Source organism: Setaria italica, chromosome IX (genome assembly GCF_000263155.2).
Source record: "Setaria italica strain Yugu1 chromosome IX, Setaria_italica_v2.0, whole genome shotgun sequence".
Lineage (NCBI taxonomy): Eukaryota > Viridiplantae > Streptophyta > Magnoliopsida > Poales > Poaceae > Setaria > Setaria italica.
Genome location: NC_028458.1, coordinates 13,100,876 through 13,123,974, shown reverse-complemented (window position 1 = coordinate 13,123,974; position 23,099 = coordinate 13,100,876). Strand labels below are relative to the sequence as shown.

General features: G+C 41.1%; 2 protein-coding genes across 2 annotated transcripts; one reads left to right on the top strand and one right to left on the bottom strand.

Annotated features, from left to right (window-relative positions):
* The first annotated feature begins 3,241 nt into the window (after positions 1–3,241).
* LOC101781725 (30S ribosomal protein S5, chloroplastic) lies at positions 3,242–5,857 on the top strand. The gene is given in 3 exon segments (XM_004982514.4): positions 3,242–3,463; positions 3,466–4,036; positions 5,389–5,857. Coding segments are annotated over 3 exon segments (984 nt in total). The 5' UTR covers positions 3,242–3,300; the 3' UTR covers positions 5,639–5,857.
* Positions 5,858–11,972: 6,115 nt separating this feature from the next.
* On the bottom strand, positions 11,973–22,548 carry LOC101781330 (ABC transporter G family member 50). The gene is made up of 24 exons (XM_004982513.3): positions 22,023–22,548; positions 21,794–21,917; positions 21,222–21,307; positions 20,975–21,059; positions 19,489–19,648; positions 19,328–19,404; positions 19,044–19,097; positions 18,842–18,932; positions 18,400–18,701; positions 18,031–18,306; positions 17,625–17,938; positions 17,363–17,523; positions 17,167–17,270; positions 16,923–17,076; positions 16,721–16,831; positions 16,437–16,510; positions 16,002–16,334; positions 15,601–15,891; positions 14,705–14,788; positions 13,874–14,007; positions 13,505–13,732; positions 13,170–13,341; positions 12,835–13,089; positions 11,973–12,328 (listed from the first exon to the last, which is right to left on the bottom strand). The coding sequence occupies exons 1-24, from the start codon at positions 22,295–22,297 to the stop codon at positions 12,062–12,064; spliced, it is 4,212 nt and encodes a 1,403-aa protein (XP_004982570.1). The 5' UTR covers positions 22,298–22,548; the 3' UTR covers positions 11,973–12,061.
* Positions 22,549–23,099: the final 551 nt, after the last annotated feature.

Sequence of the window (23,099 nt, the reverse complement as noted above, 5' to 3'; positions counted from 1 at the left end):
AAGAAAAAACAAAAAATGGTAGTGTTGACGTCAGATTTCGTCATCAGTAGAATCGGCGTCAAAGAGGGAAGAAATCGAAAGAATACAGTTGGGAATCGGTCAAAAGGTGCTACAGTGTGGAATCGGTCAAGTGGCTTTTGCTTCGCTTCAGGTTCCCAATCGGCAGCCCTTTGCTGATAAGAAATCGCCCGATCAGGAAGGTGGACTAAGGTGGGCCTGTATGGGCTTGGAAAGATGGAAGGATAAGGTGGGGTTCAGCCCACGAAGCGTGGGGTAATTAGTTTAGCACGGATTGTGCTTGTAGATATTTGTTTTCTGTTTGAATTAGAGATAGAGTTCTAGTCGGTTAAGAAGATTATTTGTACGGGGCTATAAATAGCTACCTTTGTAAATCTGTAAACACAACAATCAATCAATACAACAAGTTACTTTATTCTTCGTACTTACTGTCAAGCAGGCGACTTCGCCATTACTTTTCCTTCTCACGAGTTCGTGCGGGTTGGCAGGGCTGCATCATCTTGATCTCCGGCCGATTCTGTAAGTTCCGTTTATCGAGTAATATCTAAGCTTTAACTTCTGGCGCATCGCTGTCGTTTCGTTTAGATTTATTCATCAGTTATCGATATCGATTAGATTCATAGGTTTTTACCTGTTTTTCTAGTTTTTATCATCAGTTATCCTGCTAGGAATCGGTAGTATCGGCTTTCGTTGCTTTCTGTAGTCAGATCCATTCGTTGCCGATTAGATCTCTTCCTAGTACTGTTTTCATAAGCTTTGTACCGATTGCTTCAGTATTTGTCTGCTTACGAAGCTACAGGGATCGTGCTGTCTTATAGCCGATTTCATCATCACAGTAAATCGGCTGATCTGCCGATAAGCTATCTCGATCGGAAACTTAGCCGATCGTGGTTACTGAATTTAATACGTGTTATTCCTTGCCAATCAACAGGTCAGATTGGCTGGCACGCCGCGCGAACCGCACCAGGGCATTCACCCGAACAGGAGCTAAGCAGATTCTCCCGGGTCGTGTGTCGGTCGCTGGGGTTCGGTTGACCGATTTCTAGCGCCAACAGGTTTTGGCACGCCCAGTGGGACCATTACAACCGCTGTCATGTCGAAAGCTGCTGAAGTCTCCGAAGATAACGTCATCGAAGTGACCCAGTTTTAATATCTCCAGAATAATCCATGATTTCACTTTTATTGCTTGTTGAAAACACTTTGTTCTAAATGGGCAGTCATCAAAGCTGAAATTATTTGATGATAGAATTTATAAATGGCAGTCAAGGTTAGTATCAGGCTATCAGTCATTGCAATAATCCCTTTCTACCTAGGCAGTGAATCACCAATCTCGTGCATCACCAATCACATGCTACTGGTGATCCTTGAATGAACAGATGAGCAATATGTAGTGTATCCGAAAGATGAAAGAGAAGGATATATTTACATTAGAGTTAAAAATAGGGGTAGGTTAGAAAGTCACAGCTACCTAAGGAAATACAAGGAAATACAGATATTTGAAAATATACTTTTGATAGAGAAATTTAGTTCACTTTCGTAACATTAGCGGGCAAACATTTAATTTGATATCCCTGTTACACCAAAACATCCTCAAATGTCAGGACCTTCAGGTGTAGTGCTACTCTAATTCATTAGGCAAATCCATTCCAAATTGGTTCATAAATTCATCTACATTTTTTTTCACAATCTATGCGTGTAAATTCATGATGTAGGTCCCAACATCTGGACAGAGAAACAAGACACTCACCAATCATAGTCCTTCCTAAATCTGTTTATTGTCTTGTTGCATGCCCATGTTAAAACTATTATTTAGAAGAATTTGCAGAAAGTCATTATACCAACAACAAAACACATTTATGCACCGATCAGTAAGATTTTCAACAAATATGCATGCGGATTAAAAGGGCTAACCAATCCCAAGGAACACACTTGGCAAGAAGACCAGCAGCGGCACCTCCTCATCTACCAGGCTGTTGCAATCGCTGGGGCAGAATCAACGTAGTATCTCCATCATGTATGCATGGTGGCTGCCGCTGCGCCCGTATCCTCATTTGCGGAAACGTCTGCGTCCTCCTTCGTCGAGGCAGGGTACAGTGCCGGCAGCGCAGATGAGGGAAACAACAGACCATATAGAAGGGGAGGGCTTCCCCTGCGAGCCTGCGCGGTCGAGGCCTCCCCCGTGGTCTTCTGACCTTTCTCTACATGTGGTCTTCTCGATGTGGGGGATCGCAAATGGAAACCTTCTATAGCTGATTGATGATTGATTTGTGATTTGCTTGAATCCCGACGTGGTCTATTTGGTAGGGATCTTGGTGGTTTACAAATTTGGAAAGAGTGCATAATTAAGCCTGATGATTGATTGATGATTGATTCATGATGAAAAATTTGAGGGCGAGATCGTGGTGGTATGTCGGGCGGGTTGGAGAAAGCACGGTGTCAAATTTTTTCGATTTTGGCAGAATCAAATTCCTTTGGTCGTTTTTTGTCTCCCCCTTCCTGTCACACCCCTTTGGCCTGCGCAGTGGGTCCAACATGAGAGGTACAGGGGAATTGTTTGGGTGGAAAATATTTTCAATTGTTTTGGATCCTTATATAAACATCTAAAAAAGGATTTTAAAACTTTGCTAGGCACCCCACTATTCACAGTGACCTTTTTTTAGCACATAAAATCACCGATAACGCTTTGAATTAATTCAATGAATGTGGTGGTGGTTGTATCACTGCTTATTTGCTAAATCAATTCGCTAACAACTGAAAGCGTATGCCAAATATTTGAAAATCCCATTTACCACCTCTCATCTCGGCTAGCACTGGCATACTATATGTTTGCCCGACTGTTCTCGCTTCTCACGTATCTTTTTTTTTGACGGTTTTTGTTGCTAGCGGTCGTAGTATTGTGCTAATTTGTTGTACGCTAGAATTAATTATCAAAAACTTGTTTGACAAGTGGATGAATTTTATTTGTAGTCCTATAGTGATGAACCATGCGCCTAAAGTTTTAAAATAGAGATTTTTTACTTTTTAATAAAAATAAATATATATCTTTTAAAAAATCGACTCTCCAACGGCCCAACCTCTTTGGGCACGTCCGCACGGGCTGGTCCGTAAACTTGATTAGTCCGGCCCAGGTGGCCCAACCCGGTCCAACAAGGCTGCCTGTCCGAACACCGGATAACGAAGGGATAAGCTGGGCGACGGCAGCTCCCATCCGCTTCACCAGCCTGCGCCTGCGCCTCCTCCCCTCCCCTCCCCTCCCTCGCCGGGGCGCCCTCCAACTCGAAAATGGCGGCCACCGCCAGCACCGCCACCGCCATGGCCATGGCCACCGTCTCCCCCACCACTCCCACCCCAACGGCACCCTTCCCATCCCTCCCCCTCGCCTTCCGCCTCCGCCCCCAACCGCTCAGTGATGATCTGATGATGCGACTGCTCCTTCTTCCCGTCCCAGGGTCTCCTCCTGGGACGAATCCGCCTCGGGGGAGAAGGCGAGGCTGAAGGATTCCGAGGAATCCGGCGCCGCGGCCGGGGACGAAGACGAGGACGAGGAGGACGAGAAGCCGCGGCCGGAGCCGGTGTCCTCCGCCGAGTTCCAGTTCGCGGCGCCCCCCGAGGGCTACGTGGAGCCCGCGGCGTTCGACGAGCTCCCGCCGGAGTCCCCCGAGGACGTGGCCGCGGCGTACGAGTCGCTCTACGGGCCGGCATTCAGCGGCGAGACCGTGCTGGGGAACAACGTCTTCGAGGTCAAGGTGGTCGACCCCGTCGACATGGACCGGGAGCAGCGCCCCAACGACGAGTTCAGCGAGCGCGTAGTGCAGGTCAACCGCGTCACCAAGGTCGTCAAGGGAGGCAGGCAGCTCTCCTACCGCGCCATTGTCGTCGTGGGCGACATGAAGGGGCACGTCGGGGTCGGCGTGGGCAAGGCCAAGGAGGTCAGTGAGGCCATCACCAAGGCTGCCATGAACGGCCGCCGCAATCTCGTCACAGTGCCGCTCACCAAGTACTCAACATTCCCTCACAGGTCAGTGGTATTGCTAGCCGTCCAGCATTATTTAAGCAGTTAAGCTTCAGTGTGTCCTGAATTGCTCAAGGTGGTTCTCCAACTCCTAGTTCCGGACGCTGATAGTTTCAACATAGTGCACTATATTGAACATCGTATACTCGATGATAATTGTGCCTACCAATTTATAGAATGAAGCTGGTTACACTCGCATTTAATTTATTATTCTACTGTTCTACCCTGATTAAGGCCTATAGAAGCATGCTCTAAGTTGCAGAAGAACAGGAGGCAATAGCTTGCTCCTAACTCAAGTAATGCTACTCGTGAACCAATGCGGTTATTTGGAGTCTAATACTTAGGAAGATCATCCTAGTTCATTTTTTTATTTAATAGATGCAACGAGTTGTCATTGTGATGTATCTGTTGTTTCATCGATTTGGATGGTAAATACACCTGTAAATTTCCCTCCACATATTTGTATTTAATTAGTTGCCAAAAACTCCGTGTTAACTCATACTGTAGTTGTGTCTCCATTTCTGTGGTCTGAATGTTCTTCTTCGTGGATAAGCCATATAGAAAGTCTCTTTTTTAATCACTTACTTTGGATTAGCATGCTCTGTCATATTTGAGGTGTCATGAAGGTTACTTGGTTAATTTTATATTGATAGCTTTTGTAGGTGTTCATGGAAAATATGGCTCGAAAAAAAATTCAATCCAGCCTTTAAAAGGCAACCATTTTGATGTTGTTTATCTGTAGCTAAAACTTATGAAAAATTTAATCTACAGATTGTTTGTAAAATATTGTTAACCTTTAACTTCCTTGCCAAGATAGGTGCCTATGTCTTTGTTTTTTCAGCAAATTAGTTAACTATTTTGATCTTCTGTGCTGGTAATATTAATTTGGGTGAGTTATTTTTTTCGATTCTATGAAGAAGTTTCATGAGATGTGAAATTTTTGTAAACAATGGCTGAAAACAGTAAAGCTACAATGGTGCCAGATATGTTTGAGGTGTCCCATTTTGGAAAGTGATGGAAGTTCCATTTCATTTTCTGTTGGCATTAAGGCATTTTGATGTTGATTTAGAATAAATCTGTTGTTGCTGCCTGGCCTTATTTCTCAAAGCGGTTGTGCAAAAATATTTGTGAATAATCTAAACCTATTTGGCAAATCAAATAATGGCAAATAACTTCCTTTGTTCAATGTGTGTGACTTTTGTTTAGAAAGAAGCAGGACCCAAACACACATCTGGTCAACCAGAGGAGATACTCGTAATCCATTTTAAGGTTGCTTGGACCCTTCTATGATAGCTGGGTTTATATAACTGCAATTCTGAACATTTGTCATCTCTTGCCTCTTCCTGCAACATGAACAGAGCTGATGCGGACTTTGGAGCAGCCAGAGTTATGCTGAGGCCTGCTTGCCCTGGATCTGGTGTCATTGCTGGTGGAGCTGTGAGGGTCGTGCTGGAGATGGCTGGGGTTGAAAATGCTCTTGGGAAGCAGCTGCGGAGCAAGAACCCTCTGAACAACGCAAGAGCTACCATCAAGGCGACGCAGATGATGAGGCAGTTCAAAGACGTCGCAGATGAACGTGGGATCCCAATGGAGGAGCTATGGAAATGATAGAAACACATTCACACTGAAAACCCGTTTGTAGCATTCTTTCTCCTTTTGCTGTATGTTTCTTGAGTTCATTCTCTCTGCTGTAATCTATCAATGGGATGGGGATAATCCCGGCTCACGATTTCGTTTCGCAAATCCCATCTGGAATCTGTGAGTAGTGCATGCCAACATTTACACCCAAGCTTCAGAGATGGAATTGAATCGATGAAATTTGACCTACATATAATGCAAATTCTTCCCATCTGTACACCGAGGACGGGAAGAAATTCAAACCAAAGAATGAACAAATTCAGCAGCACAAATGCGTGCAATTCATCTATGTAGCGGCGCACGCCGCCCGACCATTTGCTGGAACCGGTCGGCGCCGCAGGGGATCCGGAGCACGCCTCGCTGGCCGTACCCGAACTGCTGCGCGGCCATCTCCAGAACGGCCGCCATGCATGGCTCCTTGAGCATCTCAACGCGCACCATGATCCGCCGCTCCTCGCTACCTCCCTCGTCGTCGCCGACGAGCACCATGGGGACGTAGCCTCTCGGGACCATCCCGTCGTTGCCGCCGGCCAACAAGGCGGAGGGCTTGCCGCGACGGCGCCGCGGCGGACTTGGGGATCGGAGCAAGTAGAAGGCCGCAATATGATCGATGATCACTTGGGCACTTGCCGTTGCCGATTCTTGGCTTTCTGATGAGTGAGGAGGAGAGGCACAAGTGCAGGTGCTTCGTGGAGGTGGGGGTTCGCTTTTTAACAAAGAGGGTCCGGAGGATAATGGAAGCAGCTTGGTCGTCGTACGCCAATGGGAGGTCTTGGAAGAACTCAGGGGACGGTCCAAGGGGATACATACACGCTTGAAAGGATCACCGGAAATGGTCTACTTTGGTTGGACTTAATCATGGGCCCCGTGTCAGTCGGCATGTCTCCCGGTCAAAGTATTGTCCATCAACTCGAAGCCAAAGATTATCAAGACTACAACAATCTTATGATAGGTTCGTTTTGAACACAAGACGTGAATAATTTTCAAACTGGTATTTGAACCGTAGGAGTTTTTGACGGAAGCATTCATATATGCTTTGATGAGTTTGATCCTTTGCTACCACTTTGGGATGTAGGAACGGATTTACACCGCTCCGTGGGGATTGCTGTTGTTTTCATTTGAATCTATCTATATAAATTTCAAGGGAAATGAAAAACCACTCAACACCCTTTTGGTCATCAATGCAGGATCAAATCAGTTATTTCTTTTTTCTCCTTTATTGTATCTCATTACATTAGCTCATAAAGCCTATCACAATTCACAATACCTCATCTGAATGTTTATTCATATGATTTTTATGTGATTTTAAAATGTACTCCCTTCGTTCACAAACATAAGTATTTCTAATTAAGTAACCACTAAACCCAACATCCTACATCTTATCTTTTGGTGCACCAATCAAAACCTGACGATTTCAAATTGGCGCCCATCAGAAGCTAGCCCTAAGTCTTGCATCATGGTCATGAAGTTCTTTTCTATTTTTCAACTTATCTATCCTTAAATCTAAGATCCTTATGTTTTGTACTTATTTCTTATGGAGTGGCATGATCAATGGGCAAGACGTTTTTTCTCCTTCTTAATCTATTTTCTTATTTTTCCGACCATTCTACAATTTCTCTTAAATATAAGTTCTAAAATTAAATTAATTAATGCGATGTCGCTGATTATCGATGTGTGGACAGATGCATGTACAATAAGATTAATCTCAGTGCACAGTTTCATTGCACTGTTACCAAGTCTAGGAACTAGGTAACCGTGTGTGTTGAGTGTTATGGAGATGAAACTCCTCTCACATATGATGAAACTCCCCCTTCTCTCTTCTCATAAAGATTTTGTCAAGTCAACAAAATTGCTGATGTAGCATGAAATTTTATACCCGTAAAAACTCTTCGTGAAATTCCCAGCTTGAGCCGTCGCTCGATCATCTACAAGCCGAAGAACGAACTTTGAGTTAATCGAAGAGGTAAAGCCCACAGCCCACAAGAACAAGACGCGGTGCATTATACTCGAATATAAAAATGCAATAAATCTCTGTATTTTTTTGTTTTGTTGCAGGTGGGCTGCAGCCCAACAGGTGCGCATCCCGGCCCCGGGCACGACCACAGGATCGGCCAAACTCCATCCCTGAGCGCGAGAACTTCGCCCAGGGGAAAAAAGACTTTGTGGTTCCGAGCGTCGGCTCCAATTGTTGATCATCCGGTTTGGTGGCGGCGCATTTCCCTGCGGAAATGAGGGAAATGAGAGAAGGGTTGGCAGAGGGTGGAGGATCACGGCAACGCCACCAATGCTAGGGAACTGGCGAGGTAAATTCCCCACATCCTTTGCTCGATCTCTCTTGTTCCACTGTTGATTCCTACATGAGGAAGGCATACATCTATCCCAAATCGGGCTTCTTTGCTGTGCTCCGATGCTATTTTGGTTAAGGATTCGTACGGTTCCAATCCATTGGTCAGTGTGCTCAGACCATGCCGTATCTCGTACTCGCAAGCGAGCTGTAAAATTTCATTAGCAGGGGCATGGCATATCCGCATATATATGTGTAACGCCTGGGCCCTGGCCCATATTGCCATGGTTGCCGTGTGGGCCATTGTGCCATACTGAGACCCAGCCCAAGGCCGAAGCCAAGGCAGCATCTCCTATAGAAAGATCGGCCAGCAACAGCAGAAACGAATAGAAATCATATCGGAGAAAGATCCCCCAAGTAGTCATCTTCCTCGGGAAGAAGCGGCCAGGTGAGCTCCTGGATCTCCTCACACCTCGGTCCTCACCGCCGATAGCCACGGGGCGTGACAGATTGTATCTGAGACTCCTTTCCTCGGCCTGGGTTGGGTTGAGTTCTATCGCGAGGCGAGTGGCATGCCGGTGGCGCACACTGCGTCGCTGCTGCTCGATGGCTTAGGTTGGCCGCAAACTAGCCTAGGATTGGTTGACTCCACGCAGCAAAATGGGGCAGCGAAGATTAGTCTGGCGTCCACGGCAGCAAATCAGGTTCGTCGTGCTCACCTCTCTATGGCTTCATTGGTTCCTGAGGTGACTGCCCGCGAGCTGTTCGATGATATGCTTCATAGGGACAACGATGCAGAGCAGGCAGCGTTCGATGCTCCCATGGTGTCGGCTGCTTTTGCACATGAGCTGTTTGGCGAGAGGCCTCTTGCAGATGTGATTTGGGATGATGAATTTGTACCTGAGCTGAACACTTTTGATCAAGCTGTGTATGTGGAACGTGCTGTACCAAATCCTGAGGAGGTGGTTTTCATGTCACCATTTTGTTCAGAGGATGCGGCCTACAGTGTGTTCAATGAAGTGCCCTTTGTGGATGTCAGCTGGGATGTGATGTCAACTGACCCTATTGTGCATGAAGGATTGTTACAACAATTAGCTCAGGGACTGAGGAGGAGATGCAGTGCGAGCAGCATTGGAGGCACCAATCATGTTTGAGGAAATGCATCAAGGTGGAGAGGACTTGACTCGCAAGGAAATGAAGCCAACTACAGAGTTCAGTCACATCAGTGGTGCTTCCTTGGTGGAGCTTAACATTGATTCTATGGTGCTTGATGGAACGTGTCACGAGAACGTTGTATGTGATGAGGATATCAAAGCAATTAGTGAGTTAGTCATCGGCGACATGCTCAATCAGGAGAACTGCTCTTCTTTCATTTTGGATGCTGGCATAAATAGGGTGGATTCAATATTTGCTGGAATGGTTCTTGACGAGGACAATGCAGGAGCTCAGGCTAGGCCAACCATGTTCAGAGATTGGATGGGAAGAAAGTATGATGCATGTGAGTTGTTTTGTGAAATGCCCAGTAAGATTATGTGGGATGACATTCCATCGGACATTGAGACACATGGCATTTTACTGCAGCTAGTCATGGGGTGTGAGATGCACAATGTTCTTCCTTGTTTCGCTAGCATTGACACCATTTCTCAGGTCATCGACAACCATGATGAAGGTGAGGTCTTGCTGGTCGTTTGCCATGAACTTTTAAGTCCTGGGAAGCCTAGTACAAGAAGTGCCCGTTACTGGCTCAAGGAATGGCCACCATTCAGGTGCAATGCGTTCAGCCCTGGAAAACTAAAAATGAAATGCAATAGATATGTGTTTGATATAGCACCATCATGGAGAAGAAATGATTTTAGTCCAGGGAGATTTGAGCTAACTAGAAGGATTTGGAATCCAGGTATTGAGAACTCCAAATTGAGTGAAGCTCCTCATGACTGCCTACTTGCACAACTTTTTCAGATCAAATGGCAAATAGAGAACAGGCACAGAGGTGTATGTCATGCGAAGCATGATGTTGCTTGGGGACAAGCAACATTTCGGCAGGGCGGAAGTGTAACGCCTGGGCCCTGGTCTATATTGCCAACAAATAGAAATCATATCGGAGAAAAATCCCCCAAGTAGTCATCTTCCTCGGGAAGAAGCGGTCAGGTGAGCTCCTGGATCTCCTCACACCTTGGTCCTCACCGCCGACGGCCACGGGGCGTGACAATATCTGAAGAAATAATCGCTCTGCTTATACATCTAGGATTTGGTTTTTCCTCTTTTCATCTACGTAATATTTCCTATTTTTGCAGTACATAGTCAAGGGAATAGCAGCATCTATACAATCAATGCAGTGTTTTGCTTTTTGATTTAGAGGAGCCACATAGTTGTGGAGGAAACTTGGAGCACAGTGGATACGATTGCTGCATTATCGCAGCCCAAGATGGCTGGTGAACTATTTTGACAATACTATTTTGTACTACTCGGAACAAGGAATGTGGTGATTTTAGTTTACCATGTGATGCATGAATTCAGTTATCCTTGGAGCACGGGCCTACAAAATGATGCAGAATTTCCGGTTAGACTTTGTAGGAATATTTTCTAGTCTCTGTAATGTCCAAAGATCATTTACAGAGAAAAGGACATCTGGCTCCACCAACACCGTTCTAACATCATGCATGATCTTGTCAGGAAGCTGCGAAAACTAATAGAGATGATTTGCTGTTCGCAAGTGGAAATGCTTTTTTTTCTTTCTTTTTACTATGAGTGCCGATTTGCCTTGTCATCATAGAAATGCATGATCTTGGATCTTCTTTGGCTCTAAAGTGATGATTATTCTAGGCAAGCACATATACTGCATTTACCCAATTAATATTGATATGGCATTTCAAATTTACTTCAGCTTTTTATCATTTGCACCTGTAACATGTTAAAAAATATTTTGAAGTGTGAATGCAACATTTTAATATAATAACATGGGCACATGGCCTAATACTTCGCATAATGCAGAAATATTTTTTTCTTGTACACAGTCGATTGCATGGATTCTTTGTCTTTGACAACCAGCTCAGACCCTTATTGAAGCCACTAGTGGATAATCATTGACAAGCACCATGGGGAAACAACACTGTTCCACATAGGATCGTCTTCTCATATGCCAATGTGGCATCATTATATGCAAACATAGGCTTCTAAAATGTTTGGTTTAGTCATTTAGATACTCAACACTGGCAAAGTTTAGATTTACTAATTTCCTCCCTCGTAAAGATCACACTTCCACTCATGTAGATTTGTTAGTCGTATACTAGCTTGGCTTTCATTCTTTTATGCTTGAAGCTATCTAGCTCAGCCCAGCCAAAAAAATAATTGAAGTTTAATATATATTTTATGTATATACCCTGTTACATGATTTATTTCTTTAAATAAGGCCAAATTGCTTCAATAGCACTATTTCTGTCTCAGTTTGCAAACAAACCATAGCTGCTTCTCAGGTTAGTACTTTACCATTATTTAGTTTACAGTTTTTGCTCCTTCTAGCACTGTACCACAGGATTGAAAATCAAGGTTTGGATTGGACTTGAATAAGGTCATTGTTAAATCCCTATTTCCTTCCTGTGATTTACTCTTACCGCGTGGTTGTGGCTTGGTCATCCCTGGCCCTGCGCACCATAAGTTATCATTGGCCAACCCCACTCTGCTGTTAGGCAAACCTTGCCACCTCCTCCTGCCATTACCTGCTCCTTCGTTGCTCACGTTTTTTCTCTGCTATTGGGCCAAGCCCCAGTGCCCCACCGCATCATCCTGTGTGAATGGGCTCGAGCCTATGTGAGGTGGCAACATGGTGTGCAGAAGAACGTCTGAAACTTTCACCAGGAGCAAGGCAGACGATAGAGGGCACTAAGCCCATTCTGCACTGTTGGTATCTGAATCGGTCTGTTTCAAGCATTAAATAGTACGGATGGACCTAGAGTAACAATTCCTAAATATTATGAAAGTAACAAATAAATGTAAATTGTTATTTTATCAGTGGAATGACTATTACACAAGTTCAATTCTTTAACAGGGAGAAAGCTTGAATATTTTTCATATGCATACAATTTTAATAATGACGGAACATGTAAACATGTTTACCTCTTTTGGAAGTTCAATTTTTCAACTGACAGAGAGTAAAGGGTAATCAATACAATAGGGAAAGCAGTGATAACAACAGCTACTATGCTCAACCTGTCTTGATGAAAACCAAAATAGTCATTCAAGAAAACAGCAACAGTTTTGGTTTCTCCAAATGCTTTGACTTCTTTGTCTATGTTTCCGTACTGGGAGGTCAACAGGGAATTGAGTATCCAAGATGTAGGGGAAAGGTAATAGAGCCAGAGCCACCACTTTGGGAATTGCTGAAAAGAAATATTTGACTGAATGTTAATGCTTTTCTCCATACAGAACATAGATGAACACCTGGTTGAGCAATTTTTTTCATTTATAAATTCAAGAGTTATTTTGACTGTGTAATATTTGGGTTTAGTTTTAATCTTCACATGAAATGAAATGAACGAGACAAATGAGTTTACAGGGAATAATATTTCAATTGTTTTATGTTTGGGTGTTGCAAAATATTATCACTCAGATATACTCCCTCCGTCCATAAATATATGACGTTTGTAAGATACTCCCTCCGTCATTCAAGAAATAGTTTTCACATGTCTAGACAATTTCTCCTAGGATCGTCGGCATCACAATAAATGCAAATTCTGTTGATATATCTTTGTATCATTTCCATTCTAACTTTCTGTGAGAACATTGTTGTCATACTTGCACTTCTATGAGCATATTTCCCTAAATGACTAATTAAAAAATGTAAGCTGTTTTATCATGTGTGTAACACTGAGAGATCCAGACTTACAGGTGCAGGTAAAATAAATCCCGAGAATAGTGTCTGCATTGTGTTGAAAAATGATCCCAATATGGTGGCTACTTGAACATTTGGAGTTATTGAAACAAGCAGCAATCCAACGTAAACATAAGAAAGAACTGAGCAAAATGTGGTGTAGAAGAACCATAAGAGTTTGTATGCTGTCCAATAATAGCCAATTGTCGGGTAAATGATGCACGTATAGAGTAACACTTGGATAAAGACATATGGGATCTCTATTGCAGCCTGTAGAGGGTGAAGAAATTTAATTAGTTATTCTATTATAGATTTTTTATATGCTTACAAACTTGTGGTCAGCATCTGACCTGTGCAAATGAATATGCCCAGGAAGAGTACATTCCTGCAAATTTCTCACGATACATTACAATGCGCTCTGTTGTACTGAATGATATAATTGACTGATTATTGTAAACACCGAGTAGTATAACCCCCATATACATTGCACCAAGAACATTAAATAGATCCTGCTCATTGTTTCTTTAAAGGAACAAGAAAACGTTAACAGTTAGCCTATTGAATATGTGACTTACCTTTGTAATAGTTTATGATCTAACTCATATTCAAACTGCTCAACAGCAAAGGACTGTAGTGGTATCCCATGTCCTGAAAAAAAAGAAAAAGAAGTGGGGTGTGGACTTACAATATCTTTGCATGCCTCCAGTACAATACTCCGAAGATCAAGGCTATCATTACTGTCATCACAATGCGATTCAGATTATATTGAGGACTTCTCCAGTAAGTTATATTCTGTTTCCATAAGCAAGCTTTAAATTGCCCCCATCGACTCTGTGGGAAACGATAGGAGAAACATAGGTTTTCTGAATTTGGTAATGGATTACTTAGTTGCTCAACAATCTCTTGCATGTCCCTGGAGGGAAAAAAATATTATCTTTGTAAGTTCAATGGAGGTATTTTGTTGACATTTTTTTTTCAGTATCTAGCTTAGTTTAGGCATATATTTATTCCCAGTTGATCATCAAATGCGAAATAAAGTGGCAATACGATGTACCTGTGCAATGGGGATTCTTGGTAGGCACTTGCAAAGTTTATATTGAGTTGAAACTCCATGGATGCCGATGTTATGTCCATCATCCAAGTAGCAGGGTTGCAATTTTTCTCTATTTTTGGGACACCGGAAATTTTCTATTGATACAAGGAAGCAGATCACTCTATTAATTCCTTCTGGTACCAGTGACTGAACCTTGCTCGGTGGTATGTGTGGATGTACAGTTTTCACATCCCCACCATCCAGTTTAAGACCTCTTCACTAATTTAGGTGTTATTTTCATAATAGTATATTACCAAATTCCTCATAATAATGTGATGCACACAAGGACACACTCGGATATGACATAGTCATGTCTCATGGCTTGTCTCAAAACACTAGCACAGAACCACAGTCCACGGATGTACATTTGCCACAAAAACTATCATGCTGTTAATTTCTTGTCACTAAATCTAGCCATCAATTTCTACATGCAAAATGCAAGGCTGGAAGCACAAAACTTCTATACCTCTGTTTTTCTTGTGAGCTGTGAGCCAACTTAGATAATGAATACAAACGGCTTCAATCAAATACACCAAATTATATAAGATTACCAACTGTGTGAAATGAAAAGCAACTGGAAACTGGTGTTGTTGTGTGGCTACTAGCTGCTCTGTCCCTAGATGGAACAAAGACATCTCTAAAACCACTTAGAGAAGCATTTTTCTATGCTATTTCATATAATCAAGAATCGAAGAATCATGCAAATTTTAATTTTAGTTGAATTAAAAAAGATAAAAATAAAGAACAATAAAGAATAGATACACAGTCAGGAATCATTTTGAGCAATACTACCTCAAAGTACTCAATCACTTTGCAAGATTGCTCTCCTATTGGCCCACTGTAGATTACATTTCCTCCGTTTTTCATTAATATAAGCTGCACAAAAAGATTTACTTAATTCAATTAAAGAAAATTTCTTCTAGCAGTCACATAAAAAGAATCTTCTAATAATGGTGGAGAATTTTCTTTACGTGGGGAGAAATACACAAAACATGAAACTGTAGCCACTAAATTTTTTTATGACTGTTCAAAAAGTGGTATGATGACCATTTTGGTTTGAGTGCTGACTTAAGTATTTTCAGTGCTTTTGCGAGCTGCTTAGGCAGATAAGCATCTTCCTATTAGCTTATACAGTCAATTAATTATTCCAGGGCTTACTTGTATGCTATACAATTTCTGATGCAGCCAAAAGATGTCATTTTCCAGCACATGTGGCACATTCACCACATACTGTATGCAGTGCCTTTCACCATGACAGGTTGAGCTTATGAAAAGAAGTATTGCATGATAATCAGTGTAGTTTATTACACCAAGTTCATTTGAGATTTGACATATGGAGTGATGCAAATGGTAAGTGGAGGTCTGGAGGATGATGTACAGTTTTTAAGAATTTGTTTGTACAAATTCAATGAACTCAGAAAAGTATGATTTACTCTTCAACATTATAATGAAACTATGTAAACTGCTTAAGTATCTGCATACCGCTTAAGCACTGACCAATAGGGTTTGCACAGCGCTTACCATTTTCTGAAACATTGGATCAACTAGATGGAGATGATAGATGCAATATGAAATGGGAAGTGCTTCTTTGAAAAACTACTAGACATAGGAAATTCCTGATACTCGCTTTACACTGGATGGATGTAGATCATTTGAAAATTCATACTATATTGCAAAAACTAAAATACCTCGTCAAATGCCTCAAAAATTTCAGTGCTAGGCTGATGGATTGTACATACAGCTGTCCTTCCTGTTTCGGAAATATTTTTCACTGCACGTATAACAATTGCAGCTGATCTAGCATCTAATCCTGTAGTTGGCTCATCCATTAGTATGACTGATGGGTTTGAAACAAGTTCGACTGCAACTGTTAACCTTTTCCTCTGCTCCAAGGATAATCCATTTATTCCTGGCCTCCCGACTAAAGCATCTTTTATGTCATCTAACTCAACAATTTTGAGGACTTCATCCACAAATTCCTGCATGTTAATGCAAAATGAAAAGAATGTCAATTACTCATGAAACCTTCTATTATTTTCCATTCGCCTCTATTATTTTAATAGGTCTTGTGATGTTCGAGGGGACGTACAGATCTTGTTTTTTCATCAACCTGTGAAGGCAGGCGAAGCCAAGCTGAATAAGCTACAGACTCTTCAACTGTAAGCTCTGGAGAATGTATGTCAACTTGCTCACAATAACCTAAGATTCTGACAAATGTTTCTTGCACCTTGGTATGTCCACCTATTCTTATGTCTCCTTCAATATATCCTCCGGTTTTCCTTCCTGCTAATACATCTAGTAGAGTTGTCTTCCCAGCTCCACTTACACCCATTAATGCAGAAAGAACACCAGGACGGAATGCACCAGTGACATTGTTTAATAGTTGAATTCTTCTAGCTGAGTAGCCTTGTTTTAGCATTTCCTGCAACATGGGCACAGTTGTTATATACCTACTTCGTATAAAAATCATGCAAGCACTACAGAAGCAATAGGAACATTTGAAGATGAGGCTTTTCAAATTTACCGGTGGTGTGTCAACATAGTAGTTTAGATTGTGGAACGTAAGTGCAAGTTGCATAGTAGGCATAGCCATCTTTGCTGCAAGAAGATGAATATGTAGGAGATTACATATTATAATGGAGTCTGATTTTGAGACAAAACTCTACTAGCTTCATTTTTGCTGAGAAGTTTATGCAGATTTTATTTTGCTATGGTACTCTCGTAATATCAACGTAGTCATTTCAGTAGGCTCTCCCCTTCTATGCTAATGGGGAGGGAGGGCAAGCCAGAGGGCGGTTGATGGGATACCTTCTTGGGTCATGTTTGCATGACCATCAGATTCTTTCTGGATATCGATCTCTTCTTCCTGTTCTTTAGGAAAGAACTTCCTAGGCATGCTTCCATGATATGTTTCTACAGCTGAAACAGGTAGAAGCATGATTTATTTTTAAAACAAATAAAAATTTATGGTGGTATCCTGTGCAGTGTGCACTTTCAGTAGTGAACTTACGCCTTCTATAAGCTAGTGCTAGTCCAAAAGCTATGTAAAACAAAATGATGAATCCAAGAAGGGCTCCAACAGATATCCAATAAAAATACCAACTGTAGTAGAGGCCATGATTAATCAAGATTTGGTTCCCTATTGTTTTATTTTGTATAGTTTCCTGAAAACAAAAAACAAACAATCGTGAGGATGTTGAATACTTGATACCATCTGATCTGTCCCATTTTTTCTATCCGAGAAGACATTTCACCTTTTGCCATCTTGGTGCAAGGAATTCATTTATGGCTGTGCCAACTTCTGCATAGGTCAATGGAGATATCCAAAATCCCCAGCTTAACCATCCTGGCATAGAGGCTGGAACATAACGATAGCATATAACAAGTGTTAAATGATATAGAATTATAGATGGTCTGTAAATGTGCCTTCTATGATGATAGTTGTCTTACGTTTGGGAAGAATGAAGCCTCCAAACACTAGGAAGACTGATAGGGAAACAAATGAGTAGAAGAAACACAAAATATGTGTTTGAGCATAAGAAGCAATAAATCGGTACAGTGACGTTACTGATTGATGGAGAAGAGAAAATATCAGAAATTGGCAGAAGAACCTAGCAGTGGCTTGAAAGAAAGACTTCTGTAGTTAGTCAGAGATTCAGAAGTGGTACTCATGAATGCAAATTTGAGGATTTTTTTTTCATAAACGATTTACCTGGAAGCTGTAGGTGTGTAACCAATACCATAATAAGTGATGCATATCCATACAAGTGAGTTTAATAAGGAGATAGGGACCTTCATGATTGATGCAGGTATGACATATGCCCATGAAGGATAAAAATGATAGCTTTTTTGCTTGTAGAAACTTGGCAGCCTTGCAATTTGCATGGTCATCTCTGGAATGCCATTTAGCATAATGATGAAGATGGAATAATATAATGCTCCCATGTAGTAATGAGCATGAGTTAAATCTGTTGTCATATGACTTCGGAAGAATACAGACATTGTCATGGCTGCAATAGTGGAGAGCTGCAGAGTAAAATTAGTTTTGATTCATGTGCTTTAAAAAATAGATTATGGCTATTGTATTTTGTACAATGAATTTTTCTGACTATTATAACCTGCATAGTTTTGAAGGCATAAACAAACATACTCCTTTTGATCAAGAGTGCTTCCCTTGCTCCACACGCTTTGAACAGTTCCAGTTTTGGTAGTGAATACTTATTGAATGATAAAGATTCTTTGCCAAACTTACTTTTCTGAGGTACAGAGGGCTCTTCTAATATTCTCTGTTTCTGATATTTTCTATACATGCTTGATAATTGATGAGAAGAAATGTATCTGTAAGATTCATCCGTACCAGACCAGTACCGTCGTTGATCCTTTCTGGATAATACCTAATGATTCAAAAATTAGGAAAAATAGATCATGAGCTTTGGAAGTATGTTGTTTTGCCTTTTCAGCTGTTTTTGTGATTTATAATTCATTACCTCTTGGAGAAAGTCTGCCATCCCTTTTCTCTTCGGGCATCTGAAGCCACAGTCCTCAAAAAAATTGTGAGCTTCGTTTCGAGGGCCATGATAGATAATCTTTCCTTCTGCCATTAGGATTAGGTCATCAAATAGATCAAATACCTCAGGTGTTGGTTGAAGAAGTGAAATAAGCATGGTGCATTCGTTGACGTTTGCCAATTGCTGAAAGCACTTGATTATTCGGAAAGTAGTAGAGCTATCCAAACCATTGGATATTTCATCCATGAAAAAAGCTTTTGCTGGTCCAACGATCATCTCCGCTGGTGCAGGCAGGTGAAAGAATATTAATTGATTTTTTTTTTGCAAACATGCAAAAGCTTTGCATGTTAATTTTATAGAATAGGAAATAATAAATGACCATTACTAGAATATATTGGCCAACCATATTTTCTTTAACCACCTGTTGTTAGTCTTTTCTTCTGACCCCCTGATATTCCTCTTCTCATTGCATCCCCAACCATGGTGTCAGCACATATGTCTAGCCCCATGATCTATCAAAAACAATCAATATTATGAGCTTTGCTTTAAGGCTTAAGCATGTAATTGTTTCCCTTGAGCATTGTTTTCAGTATAGTAAACTAGTAAGTTTCCTCAATATGTACCTTCAAAATGTAGTCTGTCTGTAGGCTTTTCTCTGAAGCTGCAACTGCGGTTGCCTACATGATGCAAATTACTTTTTTAATTTTGTGTGACATAACTTTCAAAACTGAAGAATAAAACAGGGATTGCTTTAATCATAACCAAATATACAAGAACACTGATTTCTGCTCTTCACCCACATTGGCACTGTTCTGTTCCTTTCAAGATACGGCCACATGTTCTCGGTATAAAAAGAAAAAGAAAAAGATAATGTTGTTGGTCAGTTTCTAGGAGATTGATGTATTACCTTCATGAATAGATTGATGTCACGATCAGGTGTTATCTCAGCCATCCTCTCCCTTTTGTTCACTTCCTTGAGTATTTCTTTGGACAAACAGAAACAAATATTGCTATTAGTTTGGAAATTACATTTTTACTAAGTACGGCCATTTCTGAAGAGGGAGTTACCAGCTCTACTTCCAACACCTTGGCACTGGGCAGAGAAGTCTAAAGTTTCCCTTACTGTTATATCAGGTATGTGCAAATCATATTGGCTAATATAAACAGCTGTTTTCTCAGGTACAAATTCATCAAGTCGGTAACCATTGTAAGAAATATCACCTGTAACCTGGAGACAGTTTCCATCTTACTACTCAGATTCACTTTGCATGAAACTTCTAGTCTTGACCTTTGTTTTGTAAATATTGAAGCAAGATTTCGTGAAATAATTTATCAATGAAGAGCAACATCTTGTCAAATAAAAGAGTTCTAGTGACGGCATATTGGTTTTATGTCTATGACATGCTATGCAAATTCTTTCATCATATACTTGATATTTGTTTTATTAGCTTCATAATGAACTAAAGATGTACACAACCCATCATTACAATAAAAAAACTGCTAAGAAATCCATTATCTATGTCTGCCAAAGGAATTCTGATTGTGGTTGTTTTAAGCACGTGATGAACTATAAAATTATGCAATATGTCTCGTATAATCAGGAACAGCAGTACTCTTCAGCTGATTAGAGTACTGCTGTAGTAGAAGGATTTTTTAGTTGCAAATTAATTTAAACTTTTAACATCGATACATTTTCACATTACAATTTGAAAAGTGCTTAAGGCAGTATACCGTAGTCTGTTATGGCCGTATGGGGGTGGATCCTTTTAATGATGGCTTCAGCAAGATGGGTCAGCAGTTGTCATGCGAAATTTGGAGATTAGTAAATTGATTATATTGTGTGTTAAAGAAGGTGAGAAGCAGTGACATTAATTGAATAGAATAGTGTCTTTTCAGGGCACTAAATTAAAAATCTAAATACCAACTAATGGTGGTATAAGTATTGCCCACAAAACTTATTTGTTTGGTGATTACTGACTTTTTATGGGAAATGGTGGTCTACTGATTACCATAAGGGCCCCATTTGGTTTAGCTTGTAGATTGTGAAAAGCAGCTTCAGATTGTAACAATATGAGGGGAGTTTGATTGTTGGATTGCAATAATTGGCCTGTGGATTTTGACAACCTGGAGAGAGAGGCTACTTGTTTGTTTGTGATTGTAAAAGCCATAATCCACAATCCTAAGCTGAAACAAACAGGGCCTGCAAAGTTTGGGGTTTTGCACTTTTGCTTTTGGTAAAGCATGCTTAATGGTAATGAGATGAGATCGACAATGATGGTTATGGCACTAACCAGCTCAGCCATTTTTATGACCACTTAGTCTGCTGGATACTCATCGTGTTTCTGGATTCTGGACTAAGTACAGCAGGGGTAAGTTGTAGTGCTGAACATAATTTCTGTTACATGTTTGTTCATTTGAAGTCATTTCAGAGCGTTCTCTCAAATCAAACAGTTTTTTTCGATTTAATCATTCTATTGTTAGGATTTTCGATGCTAACTCAATTTATCAATCTTTATCATTTGTACCTTAAGGGATTTTTTTGGGTAAAGAGTACCTTAAGAGATTTATCAAGTCGACCAGCAAGAGCTTGCAACAGTGTGCTTTTTCCACATCCTGGAGGTCCCAATAGAAGAGTCAATCTGCAAGTATATAATGAATGTTAAGATGACACTGCAAGCTTCATATCTACTATGATACGCATTCTGAATATTATACTTTCTAATGCCTAGTCTGGTGCTAAAGATAATATTTGTACATCACAAAATTTGCAAGAAGAAGAAGAAGTCTTGTTGTTGACATACCTGCTGGGTTTTATGATTCCACTCACATCTTGTAGAATATTTATCTTTACTTTATCTGACTTTAACCCGCAAAACATGGTGAGGCCCTATTAATTATGAGCAAGTCTAGTAAGCATAATTACTGCCTTCTAAATAGGGGTGCAGTTAGTTCATGTAAACGGGAATAATTTCAAACACTTGTTCTGTACAAAGTTATCAATATTTTCATTTGCAACTAGGCAAATCTTAAGACTAGACGATCCATATACATAATCATAGGGTTAGACACTGATGAAGAACAAGTTAAGTCAATTGGATGATTCTTGATAAATAGTCAGTCATATAGACCCAGTGCTTACTAATACATAGAATTTTCTTGGACAATGTTTAATTTGAACATCGTTTTTGCAAACATTAAATTATTTGGTCCAAGTGTTTTGCAAGAGGTAATAATACTATTTTTAAAATAGAAAGTGGTTGCTGAGTTTTGGTTGATATTGAGACAAAATGGTTATTGCTTGAAGCCTGCAGTTGCTACCCTTCTACCCATCATGAAATTCCCTGCGCTCATATCAAAGTCAGAATTGCCTTACCGAAAAAAAGCCCTTCATGCTGTTCCACAGGGTTGGCAGGTGACCCCCACCGGAGTATCTGCTTTCTGCTTCCACACACAGATTTTCATAGGTCACCTCTATTGCTGGCAACTTCACACCAACTCTGTCAATATGAATTACAATGCAGAAACCATCACTTAGGGCACAATACTCACTAATATAACTAAATCTATGCTTGTACTAACTGGGAACTGCAAAGAGAACTTGCCTCTCAATTCTTTCCTTTTGCCGCTGCAGGAAATGGAGGTTGTCATCCTCGACGCTCTTGAGAAGATTGTTGAAGAACTCTCGCCTCCTGATAGCGCCCAGCTTGCTGCTATCGAGCAACATGTCCTCGCACATTTCTTCGGCATCTGGAGCTCCATTCCTGTATTCCGCTGCTGCCATTTCCATCTCCATCTCCTTGGGGCCGTGTTGATTAGCAGCCAAAGCTGAATTAGGATGCTGGGAGGGTGGACTCGTATCTCTTCCAGGAGACTCCATCTCGAGATTGATCACTTCTCACAGTTTTCTATCGCCTGGAGCCTAGAGGCCCGGGATCCTACTGCAAGAATGTGGTATCTTCTTCCCAGAGAGCCTGGAACTAGCTAGTTTTGCATCATGTTCCTGTATATGGTTTGCATTGGTATGCCCAAATAAAACTATGACCAATAGTCTTTGACCCTTAACTTCCTGGACGAATTGCTTAGCTTTCAATAGAGAGTGGTTTTAAATGTTAGGGTGCGTTTGGCAGAGCTCCCAGAGCTGATTTTCTGCTAATTCCAGTAGGAGCTCTATCAACAGTTTTTTCAGAGAGAAGTGATTCTCTGCTGATTCTGTGAAGTAAATTCTCTGAAATGAACTAAGAGACTGGGAGCTAAAAAAAGTAGCTTCTTCTGATTCCGTGAAGTGATTCTCCATCCTGATTTTAAGAGTTTATGTTAAAGAATCAAAGAGAATCATTTTCAGCTACGGAATCGCTTCTCTCAGAGAATCAGCTCACGTAGAGAATCAGAATTAGATCGAGCTCTACCAAACAGACCCTTAGTGCACGCTGCACAGACTACCGCAAGATGCAATATGATCGACTGCTACATATTATCTTATATATATAAAAATATGTGCAAGTTGATTCTCAGGCTCAACTGCAAGGTGCATCACGTTCTTAACGAGACGGTGTGCAAGGGATTGCCAAAATCATAAGTACCCTCTCCGATCATGAGATATTTGTTTAGTTCTTCGAATCCTGCTGGTCGGATTGCATTTCTTACTTTATTCGAGGACGAAATCGCCAAAGATTGCACTG

Excerpts from the sequence above, each read along its gene's own strand:
- LOC101781330 (XM_004982513.3), bottom strand. The coding sequence starts at position 22,297 with ATGGAGTCTCCTGGAAGAGATACGAGTCCACCCTCCCAGCATCCTAAT. Across the intron at positions 21,918-22,022 it reads CAAAAGGAAAGAATTGAGAG|AGTTGGTGTGAAGTTGCCAG; the intron begins GCAAGTTCTCTT and ends TCATATTGACAG. Across the intron at positions 13,090-13,169 it reads GGGCATATTCATTTGCACAG|GCTGCAATAGAGATCCCATA; the intron begins GTCAGATGCTGA and ends CACCCTCTACAG.